We start from the raw sequence: 14,945 nt of genomic DNA, 5'->3' as shown, positions 1-14,945 counted from the left end.
TAAATGAAACTTCCATAAGCAAAGTTTTTCCTAGAACTGCCTGTCTATGGAACATAATAACGTGGGACCGCTTCTCAGATGACTGCAGCATAGGCGTTTTAAAACATAATTAAAACAATACTGAGCCATTTATTTTTAATCAAATTCTGCCCAATCGCAAACATCATTGCCAATCATCGCAGTTTGGCCTCACAGTCAATTTGACACTCATTTAACCATACTCTCCGAGTGGCTTAAAAGTCTTGGTAATTGATTAAACCTTTGCAAAACACATCACGTGACACTGCATTTTATTATGATCGCCACTATAGCTTAATTTGCCCTTCACTTTGTGCAAATCTCCGAGTTTGTAATAAGCGAGTCATCAACTACCACTCAACCCAACAACCACTACCACCATAACTGAGATTATTGATGCTTTGGCAATCCCCTGTATCACACCAACTAGTGTGATACAGGGGATTGCCAATCTTTCACTAAAGTTTAAAGCGATTTTTGTTTCTGTGTATTCAAGAATGGGTGTATTGAACTATTTGTATCTGTAAATTTTTCTTTCGCACAAATATCAATTCTGATGAGGAGAAAAACAAACCAGGACGTATGGTGTAGTAGACAACTGGTAAAATTCAGTTGTAAGTTACATTTTGCTAAAGGTTTAAGTATCAATTCTCAGTGCAGGCGACGCTCAAAAATACAAACGAAATGATTTCATGCGTGGAATTAATAAAGAGTTCCGTTCGAAATTCGCTGATCCCCGAATTTGGCAAGGAAATTCTCTAGTTTGACAAAAACATATGAAGAAGTCGGAGATTACATCAACCGAAATGTTAAGAAATAACAGCGACAATAATCCGAAGAATCTAAATACGAAAAGCAAACAAATGTAAATATTTTCTCATCCCCACAATTCCGAGATTAGAGTATAAAAGGGTCAGAAAACACAACAGCAACTACACTCCCGTCTCAGTTGGATCTGTCAGTATTCCTTATAGAACAAATACAAATGGAAGGTATGCAGATGTTTCTCTTCTGTGTCCTACACGTTACACGTTTGATTGAAATTAATTCTTGATGAAAATGTATCGTTTAGAATATTGGTCTAAAGAATCGTTTTCAATATTCCTTACAATTAATCGTTTACCATATTCACCTAAGATGAGTCAGCTACTATCTTTGTATAAAATTGTCCGTTTCAAATATTTGCCTAAAATGAATCGTTTTAAATATTTATCTAAAATTGTCGTTTATAATACTTGTCTAAATGTATCGCTTACAAAATTCCTTTAAAATACATCGTTTACAATATTCCTTTAAGATGTATCTTTTTCAATATTCCTTTCAAATACAATATATTAAATATTTTTTTTTCAATATTTCTTTAAAATTTATTGTTTACAATTTTTGTGCAAATTGATAGTTTACAATATTCATATAAATTAAACCTTTTTCAATATTTCTTTATTAAAATGTATCATTTACAATATTTGCCTAAAACCAACCGTTATGTATTCTCTAAATCTTTGACGAACATGTAAAGTTGCAATTATGTTTAGTTGGGTACAAATTCTTACCATATTCTTCAAATTAATATTAGTTTAAGGATATTCTTTTGAGGGCACAGTCTTCTAAATTTAATTCGCTCTCAATAGCTTATTTTAATATAAACCCCAATAATAATGCAGGAAACGATGAACCAGAAACAAAAAGGCAAGAAGAGAAAGAGCTACACGGACGATTTATCAAATTAACAAAAGAAGCACACGAACGTGGTTTAGAAAAGGACGCATGAACAGAGAAACAGAATCCCTATTGATAGCTACACAGAACGGCGCAATTAGAACAAACCACATGAAAGCTAAAATACATAAAACATAAGAAAACAGTAAATGTCGACTCTGTGAGCAGAGACGAAACAGTGAACTGCATAATAAGTGAATGCAGTAAATTAACCCAAAAGGAATATAAGAACAGGCAGAACTACATGGGGAACTCTGCAGACGACTACACTTCGAACATGCTGATAAATAGTTCAAACACAAATCAAAGACAGTGCAAGAAAACAAAAATCCTTGAAACAGAAATACAAGCAAAAAGACAGGATGCCATAATAATCAACAAGAAGGAAAGAAATTGCAGAACTGTAGATTTTGCCGTTTAAGCAGACACAGGGTGATGATTAAAGAGACAGATAAACGAAATAAATTTGCCAGAGAAATTGAAAGAAATATGGAACCTAAAGAAAATCAACATAATACCAATAATCGTAGGAGCACTAGGAACAGTCTCCAAAAACTTGGAAAAAAATAAGACAAATCAAAATCGAAAGGGAAGAGATAATGCAACAGACGATAATGCTGAAAACAGCTGAAAAATTAAGGAAAACCCTTAAGTGCAGAAACTAGTTCACATTAATAACAATTTTTAACCGGGCATATATAAACAACAATAGATATGAAACAAAAGGCTCAACCAATAGAACTGGTACACCAAAAGTGAAAAGTGCCTATTTTCTTTTCTCCTCCTTCCTTCTCTATCCCTTCTCCTTCTCCATTTCCTCCTCCTCATCCTCAATTCCCCTCCTCACCCTTCAAAACAGGCGTCAGCACGGCTGCCATCGAAAGGTCAAGGAGAATGGAAAGATCGAGGAAAGAAAGCATTAACCAGGCCTCCACTGGATGAGTGCGAAGAGGACTAGGACCCTGACGATGGTTTATTGACACTCAAATTCCAGTGAAAACCAATGGCCGATACCAACGAAAAATCAATGGAAAACGGTTGTTGCGATAACGAAAATTAATTCGCAAATTGTATCGACAGATGTGGAGAGTACTGGAAATCTGGTGAGACTGGTTGTCACTCAAACTCCAGGGGACACCACAAGTTGTTCCCAAAGAAAATTCTTTGGTGATGGCCTGTGTGAAAACTCCAAGTGAGTGAATAATAATAATAATAATAATAATAATAATAATAATAATAATAATAATAATAATAATAAGGGCATTTTAATATAATCCTGGCTGCATTTTTATTAATTGGACACTGTTTCATAACGATTATTTTGATCACTTTCAGTCTGTCTGTCTGTCTGTCTCTGTATGTCTCTCTCTATCCCCCCTCTCTCTCTCTCTCTCTCTCTCTCTCTTTCTTTCTTTTTCAAAGAGAAAGGAAGAGTGAGATCAAATGTAGGGTAAAGGAATTTAATTAATTAATATAATTTATTTACATATTTCGATATATATATATATATATATATATATATATATATATATATATATATATATATATATATATATATATCCTCGCCCCATCTCGGTTTTGATACGCAGAAATACACATTCAATTGACCGGTGTTGCCTTTATTAAGTCTCGCTTCCTGCCACCCGGTCGCTATTAGCTCTCTCTCTGTCTAGTACCTAATCACCTCACACGATGAACGTTTTTCCTTTTCTTCATATTTTCTATCCTACGTTTTCCTGTATTGATGCCAACTCTTTCTTCCTATCTAACCTCTCCCATTTTCTGTTTGACCTTCCCCTCCTCTTTCCCGTCATAACTTTTCGCATCTATTTGCTTGTATCTTTATTATAATCAAAATCATCCCGAAGAAGTTTTTCAGAAAACAAAGACGAAATACCACTTTAAAAACGTGTGTTTTATTTGACTTAGTTTTGCAGCTATTCACTTTTACAGTTTATTAATTTTTAAATACGAAATGCTTTCAATAAGTTTCCAAACTTTATTTTGTGTGGGCAATTTTATTGACAGTACACACATGAAACTCTAGCCCCCTTCGAAGTAATCTTCTCCGGCTGCAATGCGCTTTTCTGCATCTTCAGTTCCTTGCAAATAATTGTGTGCACAGTTATATCGTAGCCTCGTAGGGGATGTCCTTTTCTCTTCCCTGCAAACTCTTTCTCACAGAAGAGATGCCGCAAGTTTGTCTCTGCTTTATCGTTATTTTCATGGCAAGTGCTCGGCTGAGCTCCAATTTATGCCCCCCCCCTCGCCAAACTTTCACAGGAAACACCCGTCTAGCAGAAAACACTATCAATAATTCCCCCACTCTTTATTTTATTTTTTTTTTGAATTGTCTTCCGTTTTCCTGCTTTCCAGCTGACTACAATATGGTTGTCTTCAAGTCTAACGTAAACAAGCTTTTGATGAGCCGTTCCATATAAGTTAACAAATTTACCGAATTTTCATTACTAACAATTACTATATTGTCCAATTTCTACTGTACACTCTTTAACCCTTATCCTCGAGTGGCCTCTTGGCCTTGAAAGTGGTGATGCCTATGTAAAAAAAAGTTCCCACACTGTGTACTAATTGTTTCTATAGGCACTCAACGGTCTTTGTCCATGAAATTTTAATTTAGCGAATCAACTCTAGTGTTCTCACTTCTTTACTCCTCTCACACCTCTCATCATCTCTTACAGATTCCCTGCCTTTCTTGAATCTCTCATGCCACTCAAAAGCTGATGCTGAATACATGCAAAATGATCCAAAAGCAGTCTGAAGCAGTCCATACGTTTCTGTGTCATTTTTCCAAGTTTAAAACAGAATTTTATTGCATATCATTCTTCTAAAGTGTTCTCACATCCAGATTACATTTTTGGAATTCACCAGCTGTGACAATCTGGTTTTAGTAGGGTGTATTCCAATTCCTGCTGTAGCTGTTCATATGAACCTGAAACATTAAAAAATGGTAAGCTATCTCGTCAGAGAAATAGCTATAACATACTGAATTTTCAAGAGTCTATGATAATTTGAAATGCCTGTTCAAAAAAGTCTGGAAACTTATTGAAGTCATCTCTTATATTTATTTTAAATTTCACTATGTACATAATTATGTGTTGACATGATGGTTTCATTATATCCCTGAAATAAAGCGACGCTGAATCTGGTCAATACCAGATGAGCGATTGCGAATACTATGCGTTGTATATATTAAAGAAGCGAGTATGTATTATATCCCAGGGATATGAACGCTCTTGCCTTGCACGGTTCCAGCTCACTCCTGGGCATAACACATGTGAGCGTCCCTCTGATATTCTGAACAGTTACCAGATAGGAGTAGATGGAGTTCCTCAAGCGTGGTGAACAACAGCATACAGAAATTTTCTAGCTATAGTGTAAGAAACAAAACACTCGCTTCCAATTTGTCGTAAGCCAGCATGGAAGTAGTAAGGCTTAGAAAACTGTCACGAGAATGCTTATGTTAGTGCGCAGTCTGGTCGAACATAGTGATAGTGAAACATAATTTACTAAAATTATGTATTAAACAATTTTATTTTCATTTTATACATTTTTAATAATTATATTTAAATTTTAAAAGGCTTCAACATATTTAAAAATATTACGGTTGCCTGCGATTTAAGAATGAATTAATATTAAGTTATGGATAATCTAAAAAAAAAAGATGGTGTAAAGAAAATGTTGATGGTGATGACTAATATCAAACACTGTTGTATAAATAAATTTATTTATGGGTTTATGTGGTAAAGCTAAAGCTTATTAAAGGTTTATAATCATATATTGTTATGTTGATTATTTTTGGATGACATTACAAGTGTAAAATACTGCTAGGTGTGATAAAATTTAGTTTGTCAAAAATTTAATAGAAATACTTTTTTCTTTTCGTTTTGACCGTTTTAAAAATGCGCAAAATTTTTGTCAGTTGGATTAGTGCTATATGACAAATTGATAGTTAAATATGTTTCAATTTAAGCTCATTTTTGTATTAAGTAGAAGTCCCTTTTAATCCCTATTACTTTCTAATTGTGCATCGAACTCATACCATAGTACTTAGTTCGTTGCACCATAGATCCATACAAAATTTCAGTCAGGTCGGCCTAGTAATTTCCGATAAAAGATTGGACGGACACACAGAAAAACTAAGAGAAATATAAAATAGTCACGTCTAACATAAAATAAGTGTTAGTAGTTTGAAGTCTACAAAACTGACAGAGATTTTTCGAATTGCCAAAAATTATGAACTGATTCAATTTTAATGACATTCTTAGAATGCATCCACTTTTTTTGTCAAGACACGTCATCCTACTATTTTTTTTAATGGAAATGACTCCAGAAAGGCATGAAGTCACTCGATGTAAAAAAAATATTAAATACTACTTCAAGATGAAAAATTAGCAAAAGATAGATGGGTAGATTCTGACCCAGAAAACATTGCTCATAGAATATGTGGAGTAAACGACAAAATACGGGAAGTGAGAGTTACGAAGCTACCGAAAGTAAATCCAAGGTTTGACGATATATCATTTATGTGGGGTAGTTTTGATTTAGGCTGGGTGGTAGCTATTGTTAAATGAATAACAGCATGAATTGACGACAGGAGTGTGCCAAAGTCAAATCTAGGTCATTCCATAAAACCGCTTTCACATATCGATGTTGGCAACCTTCCCATGGTTCCTCCTGTTAATACTTGATATTAAAAAAATCGTGACTGGGAGCAATGTCAACAACAAATTTAGTCGTATTATACTTTTTCATATGAAATTTGTTTAGTAGACAATGGTGATGTTTGAAAGTTTTCGGGAGCCACATTGCTGTCTGACCTTTTAGAACTACATGAGTCAACATAAAATAAAAATACATGGACGTTGCTTTTTAGTGAAACTGGTTCTCCGAAATCTCATTCTTTTAATCATTTTCTGAATAAAAAGGGAACCACCGCACTATTTCCACACATTTCCTTTTTTTTTTTCCTGAATATTTTTATGTTTCCATAAGAGTAAATAGGATCGGATTAAAGACTCTGGCGGGTCATAATTTGGAGACTCTTGATCTAGACTAACAACACAATCAAATCACGTCTATTCTACTATTTAATTTTTAATTAGAAGAAGGAAATTATCTATAGGGTTTTTTGAAAGTAACCCCCTTTACTTTAAATTCATCACTGAAATATAATCCATGCAAGAAATAAATAGAGGTGGGGTGAGAGTTGTGAGGTTGTCCCTTTATTTATCTATTCTTTTTGTCCTCAAATTTCAAGTTTTAATAATATTGTTTTCTGGGCTAGTCGTTCTTTTGAGTTGGGGAATTATAGAGATTTTTAAGTATTCATAATATTCATCGCCATTCATCTCTCGATCTATACATATTGTTGTCACTAATCTTCAAATGTTTTTAGCATTAATAAGTGTTTACATTAGTAAAAATAAAAAAAAACGAAAAAAGAAAGAAATTTCTTATGAAAGCAGTTGATGCGGTTTCCAAGCGTCTTGAAAAGCTAGTGTTAAATCGTATCACTCATATTTAGTTTTAATAATACCTCATGCCTTAATATTTCTTATTCTATTCATTGCTTGTAAGAATTATATTCAAGTAATGAATTACAAGCACTTAATGATAAGGACTTTTTTGACAACGTGTTCTCCCTCGCTCGACAGCAAACACCGACTCCAACATTGTTTCCGTGATCTACTTCTACTTCGTCTTCTCTTCTGGCCGTGTAGTTGTCTCTTACATTGGTTATTGCCGGGGGAGTACGAAAAATAAAATAAATTAAAACAGAAATAAAAGAAACTCTGGCACATTCTGCCAATGTCAGTTCCACTCTGGGTGTACGTGTGACATTATAAACCCCTACATGCTAAGGTCTACAGATACAGTCGTCTGCTGAGGCCATATTTATCAGTTGACGCAAGCTTATCTCGATCAGCTCTGAGACACAATCAGCATTCTATTCTGTCAGACCGGCCACCGTCCTCAACGCAAAATTGTCTTTAATCGTCGCAACCCAAAGACTGTCCGTAAACTGACCCTAACTATCGCAGAATTGCTATTCTTAAAACTTCCTGTAAACTAACTCTAAATATATCTACTAATTTTATTCAGTCCTTTGATTCTTTTCACTGGCACACTTTGATTAACAATCCTATTTCAGCTTCCTTTGTGTACCTTAGTGAACAACTTCCTATACTTTTGTTCTGCTGATGAATTGATTTTCTCTTTATTTATATTTTTTCGTCTTTTTTTTAACTTCTAAGCGCTTGTGTGGAAGGAACGTCGATAGTATTAGAGAGTTACTTTCTAATCAACCTGTACTTTGTTTTGATTATGTGGCCGTCTCTATGCGGTAATAATAATTTAACATTTTAAATATCTGTTTTTCTTTCTCTTTGCAGATTGCTGACTGATTGGATGAAAACTGAAGAATAATCACTTCTCCATTGCAACAGTTTCTTCTTCTCGATCGTGGCGAGTGTTTCACTTTTCATTTACGGAACCACTTTCGGGATTTTAAAGATTGCGCTAAATGAAAGCATCCCTGTAAACTTGAAACAGCAGCGCCACCTACCGCCCGTCAATGTCTGACCCATTCACAATCTCAAACGATAAGAATGACGCAAAGACTGTTGAGGGCAAGGAGAAGATCCTCTCACTTTACCCGTACCGACTTAAACGGGACAAAGAATCAGTTGTCACTCCAAAAACAGATTGAAGGAGAATAGAAAAAAAAAAAAGGAAAGAAAAACGAGGTGAGCTGATAAGCGATTCTGATTGGCTGGCATGATTTTCGGCCTGATTTGGTTGGCTGGCACGAGTGTCGATCTGATTAAACGATTTGATTGGCTGGCAGAACTGGCAGTCTTATCGCGTCTATTATTTTACTAGAAGTGAGCCAGTCTGTCAGTCTATCAAGAACTGACTATTTCTATTTTGGTGATAAATAACTAAATAAAAACAAACTACTCCCGTATGTCCATACGTTGGTGCAGTATTAAATTGTTTGTGCCAGAATCCTCCTACACGCTGGCATCGTCAAATATCAAGGTTAGAAATAAAATACTAGAGAAGCTTGGCATCACAACAGATTAAGAGAACATTCTTACGCACAGATTTCAAGTCTGACTTATTAGCACTATATATTTTCTATATCAATTGCATATATTCTTGAGTGCAAATATATATTACTTAATAAAACTGCATTAATAGAATCCATATTCTAAAATATACATATATTTATAAATTTCAATTAGGTGTGAGTCTAATTTGACACTAAACACAAGATCATTTTAATCGATCGTAAAAAGAAATTAATTGCTTACATATTTATTTATAAACAAAGTGCATTCTTTTTAGTCTCTTGATTTTATCAAATATTTTTTATCTACAAAATATAAGAATATTTAAAGAATGTATATTATACAAACGAAACTTTTTAAGAATTTACAGTGAAAACATATTCGCACATTTATTGCTTAAAACAGTTTTGTTATTTTATCTGTGATTTTACTTATTTTTAAAATAAGTCATATCTTTTGGGTCTTGATTTTTACAAAACCATTAAAATTTATTATCTCCACTTGATTCAAATATTAAAACGATATAAAAGTATATATATAAGACTTATTTTCATATTATTTATTATTTTATTTAAAATTTATTATATATATATATATATATATATATATATATATATATATATATATATATATACTATTTATTGTTTCATTTATTTTAATTATTAACGAATTTAAACAAAAAAATCAAAATTTGACTCCGGTTTCACTATAACGAATGACATCTTTGATACAGTTTGAATCTATCGTATACTTGAAATATCTTTAGTTCGTGTTCGATCTAATTTATTACTCTTAATTCATCATTATTGCTATTTTAGTGATTTGAATAATTAATTGATTTAACTTTTTCCGGAAAATATGTTGCATAATTAAAAATAGAAGGATGAAACGATATTATTTTAGATTTTTTTAAGTAAAACGAAAACACGATTCACTATTTTATCATCGATAATAAAACCCTGAAGACTAAAATAAACCGTATAAAAGAAAGCAAAATGTTTTTATTAGCGGTATAAAAAATAAAAATAAAAAATTGTCAAAATGACGTCACCCGAACGTTCTTCGCACAGGGCGTCCAGCGAAGGGCGTAAAATTGGAAGCAAAAAGAAACTGAGCCGTACGCGGGCGAAATCCGAGACGGAAATTAAAAATGAAAGGTCAGAAAGTGCAGCACCTGCACCAGATGGTGCTTCTGCCTCTACCGCTGCCCCTGCGTCTGCAACATCAGCAATCGCAAGCAGCGAAGGAGCAGGTCTTGACCGAAAATCAAGTGGAAAAAAGAGGCGTAGCTTTTTCAAAAGAAGTCGATCATCGAGCACTGGTCGGACTCAAAGTAAAGATAGGGGCGAAGCAGACGTTGTTCCACCAGACTCTATCCGCGAACCACAGGCAACTAGTACCGACGTTGCCTCTCCTCGGGAGGTGCTCTCCGACGACGAGGACAATTTGCAGAAGAAGCCACGTGACCGCTTCCGGCGAATGACAGTAAAGGAAGCCATGATGCAAAAGAAAGTGAAGCGCGTGTCATCGACCAACGCCATTTCGTCGAGTCGGCGTCGGCGAGCCGAAGCCGGAGAGGAACAATACGGCCAAGATGACGATAATGATTATGCGGCGGAAGTAGCCTCCATCCGTACTCTGTCTGCATCATCCCCGGATCTTCATAGGGATGACAAGAACGAATTTACCCCTCGACGATCAGCTGCAGGAAGAGAAACAGAGCCATCTACTAACGACAATTTTAAGACTACAACAAAACAGAGCTCTTCGACAAAAGGCTTAAAAGCTGATAAGATACAGAAAGTGATCAAATCAACGAGCCCATCGAGAGCAAAAAGTAATAAATCAAGTAAAAGTATCGAGAAGGAAAATGAACGCCCTGATAGGGTAAGTCGGAAAGAAGGGGGCGTTTGCTATATAAAAGTAAGTAAAGATGTCAAGCAAACAGGAAAGAAGACATCACCCTCACCTCATAGGCGACACCATTATTCATCGCCTTCGCGACCGTCATCGAGATCTAGATCCCCTGGGTCTCGTTCGAGAAAAGAGTCTCGAGATCGCACAAAACACTCCTCAGAGGGTTCTAAATCTCCACGCAGGCGCGTGGCGTCGCGATCCCCAAAGGTGAGCCGATCCCAGATTGCGAAAAGTGAGTATGTCAAAAAGATGCAGACACAATCGACGGAGAAAGAACCGTCTAGATTTAGACGCACCGAAGGCGACAGAGCGCATCCACCTCGTGGGGGACACGAACGGCGTTATTCTGAATACGATGATGAAAGTGAGATTGAAGATGAGGAAATGAGCATCGACAAAAAAGCGCCCGAGTTAAGACATAGACATCCAGAAATAATACACGACGATGCTGACATGGATGAAGATGAGGATGACCAGTCGCATGCACTCTTTATTGAGTTAAGCAAAACGCTTTCCCCGTATTGTTTGTCACCTGCCGGACAAGAAAAAGATCTCCAGGCGGTAAGCAAGTATAATTTCCTGCGGAGATCGACGTCAAATCTACTACTGACGGCTAAAGAAGAGAAGTCAGAAGACGGCCCATCTAAGATGGATAGTTTGGCCGTGGTGAATGATACGCGACATAAGAGTGCAAGCCCCAGGTTCAGATCACCCATTACTTCCGATGCAGATTCTCGCTACAACCGACAAGGTTCACGAGACGTGCACCATTTAAGTGGTTCCTCCAGAGAAAGCGGAGACACCCAGTGGAAGCTGGACGACGACCCAATGAGCCCCACCTCACCAACATGGTCAGTTTTTGACGATTACAGCAGTGAAACATCCCCAACCTCACCAACATTCCCCATCTCTCCTTCAAACAAGTACACCCGAACATTTTCGCCCACCCGTAATCGCACTAAAGAGAAAAAAAGTTCCTCATCATCGAGGAACAGCTATGAGGGCCAGCCGGAAAAAAACGCTGCAGCCACCGAGAGCGACAACCTTGATAAATCAAGCCGCATTTCCTCGAGGCATTTATCTGGCTCGGGTCTGACGAAGTCCAGTCTTGAACAAGATGTTATAATTGGAACAGATACAAGCCCAACTTCCACGAGTCCCCTTTCGACCAGTCCTACCAGTAAGTTCGGTCCGACTCCTACTATAACTCTCTCCAAGCCGTCTGTCATCGGAGTGAAAGCGACGTCTCCTAGTGTTGATCCATCACCTTCCAGTATAAAGCCGGATGCAACCACAACTCCAAAGTCTACAGTTCCTTCTCTCACTTTTAAGTCAATTGCTAGGTCCATCATTCCATCTCGTTCAACAAAGTCATGTCATTCTGTACCCATTCCAACAGTCAGCGTCCCACATGATAATTCAACAACCGAGTCTCACAGTAGATCAGGCAGCATAAAAGACCCCAAAACTGACCCTGATCGCGACAAGCTAACAATAAACATACCCCGTGTATCTCAGGTTGACGAAGACTCCCTTTCTCCTCCCATCCGAGGTATCCGTTCGAAGACACCTACTCGAACGTCGTCTGTAAAAAGCCAGCCGAAGAGCCCGACAAAACCCCTGAGTCCTGGGCATAAATCATCATCGACGAGCACCGACGGCTCAGGTAGTGCTAAATATTCACATCCGTCTACTTCTCGGAGTCCTTCTCCCCGAAGTGCTAGCATTGTCGACACAACAGCTGGAAGTTCGGGCTGGTTTGAAAAAACTGTCGATGCCAAGGTCTCTCCTACGAGAAAAGGGGACGCCGAACCGATTTTGTTCTTTCCAGAAGTCGACATTGTCCAAGATACAACGGCTAATCCTGAAGCAAAAGAAAAGAAAGCGAAAAAAGTTCAAAGGTCATTTTCCGAACGAGATGCTTCGAAACGGCCAATGCCGAGGATAAGTGAAATCCTGGTCAAAACAGATTCGATGCGGAAGATCACGCGAATTAGCGCCGAAGATGTTGACAAGCTGAAGGAGATGGCCAATAATAAAGACCGGCCTCTCGGTCGGAAAGGGGATAAGTTAACCTCTTCAGAGTCGGCTCTGGAAAAGGCTGGAGAGATAAGTACCCTATTAGATGCGGAGGAATTGAAGAAGGACAAAGATAAAAAAGAGAAGAAAAAGTCCGACAAGCGATGGTCACTGAAAGGCCGGAGCCGAAAAGAGGCCGTCGAAAAGAAAAAAGAAAAGGAGGACAAGAAGAAATCGAAAAAAGAGAAAGAGAAAGATAAGAAAACGAGTAAAAAAGTGAAAAAGTCGGACAGTTCGGTATCGAAGAAGGATGAAGACGACATCAATTCGTCGGTTTGTACGCAAACGGTACTTCTAGGGAACCATCTCTCTGGTATCACATTGGATGTTGAGGCTGACTTCGACCCCGACCTGCAAGATTTTGAACGTTGGAAGGATACTACAAACCATTCGTCGTGGCCTGCTATTGTTATGCTGAAGCACCGGCTTGCATGTCAAAGACGGTTGCGAACAGGAATGGATATTGACAACGATGAAGAACTCAGGGAATTGAATCTATTAAATCAGTTAGTCCGCCAACCACTGGATGCGCCGATACCAATCGAAAACGAAACGAACCTATTAAAATCTTTAGATATACGCGAAACTGCCCTCATAGGGGACACGAAAGGGCATAGCGGTCTACCCCATAAATTAGACTCGTCCAAATCTCAGCAATCCTTGGATGACCCCGAATTTGTAGCCAAGCGGGCGCAGATGAGGAGGGAGAGTAAAGTGTTTCGAATGATCGAGCGTAGACGAAAGATTCTTAGCTGTATAAAGAAATTCATCGCCTTCTTGTTTTCGCATATAGGCCTCTGCTCTCTCGTCGTAGCCTATTCGATCATGGGCGGATTCGTGTTTAAGGCCCTCGAGGGGCCGTACGAACAGAAGAACGTTGTCAACGTAACTGCCTTGCGGATGGATACCATATCAAAAATATCTCAGTTGAGTGTCGAGTTGAATTTGACTAAGTTGAGCCGTTTGAACTTTACCAAGCAGGTTGACCACGTGCTAGTGACTTTTCAGCAGAATGTGCACAACGCCACAAAGAATGATGTCTACTATACGAGCAGCAACGACGAAGAACTGGACATTAAGTGGTCTTACGCTAGTTCCTTGCTCTACGCCATCACAGTAATGACGACAATTGGTAAGTTTTTATTTGTTTTTTTTGTTCGTTTGTTTTTTGTTCTTTGTTTTTTTACATAACTTTTCTCTTCTTCAAAATTGCAACAGAAAAGTAAAGGGATACTGTCAATTCCTACGAAGACACTTTAAGTACTTTTTAACTCGTATTCACCTCAAATAAAGCACATTGCCATTTGAACGGAAGGGGCTACTATTTGGGGCCATGTCTACAGGGGTACTACGTAAGGAGTTGTGCAACAAGATGTATGTTCGTATTACACTTAAATTTTTGCATATCAATACAGTCAGAGAGACAGGAAACGGAATTCCAAAGTCTAACAGTTCAGAAGAAGATATTATCATATAAAGCTTACCAGCATCGGGTGATTTTTACAGTAGAAAGGTAGAATTTTGCTATTGTCGAGTTAGTTGATGGTATTTACGTCAAGAAAGCACCAGTGCTAGAGTTCGTCGCAGCACATTTCATTAAATTACATGTAAAACAATCACAGAGATACAAAATTGCCGCGATGGGAACGGAGTTGACGTTTGGTTGCTAGTGTGGGATTTATTATATTGGAAATCTTTTTAGACCCCGTTCATAAGGTAGAGACTAGTAGTAGATGTATCAGTCTAGATGTGGCAATAATACTTTATGACAATTAATGAGCACTTTGTAGAGGTATAGGATATGTGCAAATGTGAAATTCCAGCACTTGTTCGGTTATTGCATTCATAATGTAATTTGTGAATGTTCCGGTCACTAGCTGTCATCGCCCAGTCGTAACTTTCGTCTTAATTCGGTGTTACTTAATACTGGTCAATGTTTATCATTTTCCTACGGTGGAAAGATGTCACAATAGCTTTGGAAAATGGGATTTGGAATACCCAGCGCCCCAGAGAATGAATACTCTGATCAGAAAAAAAATGTCTAGGCTGTGTAACTATCGCTTGCCAGGGAAAGTAACTGGGTGTGTCCGTGTCGTTGGGACATTTCTGAAACGGCTG

General features: G+C 37.4%; 1 protein-coding gene and 1 long non-coding RNA gene across 3 annotated transcripts in view; both read left to right on the top strand.

Moving 5' to 3' along the window:
- LOC145287487 (uncharacterized) overlaps window positions 1-8,500 on the top strand; it is a 133,221-nt gene extending 124,721 nt beyond the window's left edge. Inside the window, exon 2 of the long non-coding RNA XR_013869174.1 lies at window positions 8,151-8,500. This is a non-coding gene — a long non-coding RNA (uncharacterized LOC145287487). The remainder of the gene's footprint in view (window positions 1-8,150) is intronic.
- A 1,002-nt stretch (window positions 8,501-9,502) lies between these two features.
- The window catches only part of LOC145287211 (uncharacterized), a 188,470-nt gene continuing 183,027 nt past the window's right edge, over window positions 9,503-14,945 (top strand). For both annotated transcript variants that reach the window (XM_080135459.1, XM_080135458.1), the window contains exon 1: window positions 9,503-13,959. In XM_080135459.1, the coding sequence (XP_079991585.1) occupies window positions 9,873-13,959 (4,087 nt within the window). In that variant the 5' untranslated portion in view covers window positions 9,503-9,872. The remainder of the gene's footprint in view (window positions 13,960-14,945) is intronic.

The sequence above is a fragment of the Euprymna scolopes genome, chromosome 1, assembly GCF_053919585.1.
Source record: "Euprymna scolopes isolate OS-2025 chromosome 1, ASM5391958v1, whole genome shotgun sequence".
Taxonomy (NCBI): domain Eukaryota; kingdom Metazoa; phylum Mollusca; class Cephalopoda; order Sepiida; family Sepiolidae; genus Euprymna; species Euprymna scolopes.
This window is presented reverse-complemented; position numbering and strand designations above follow the sequence as displayed.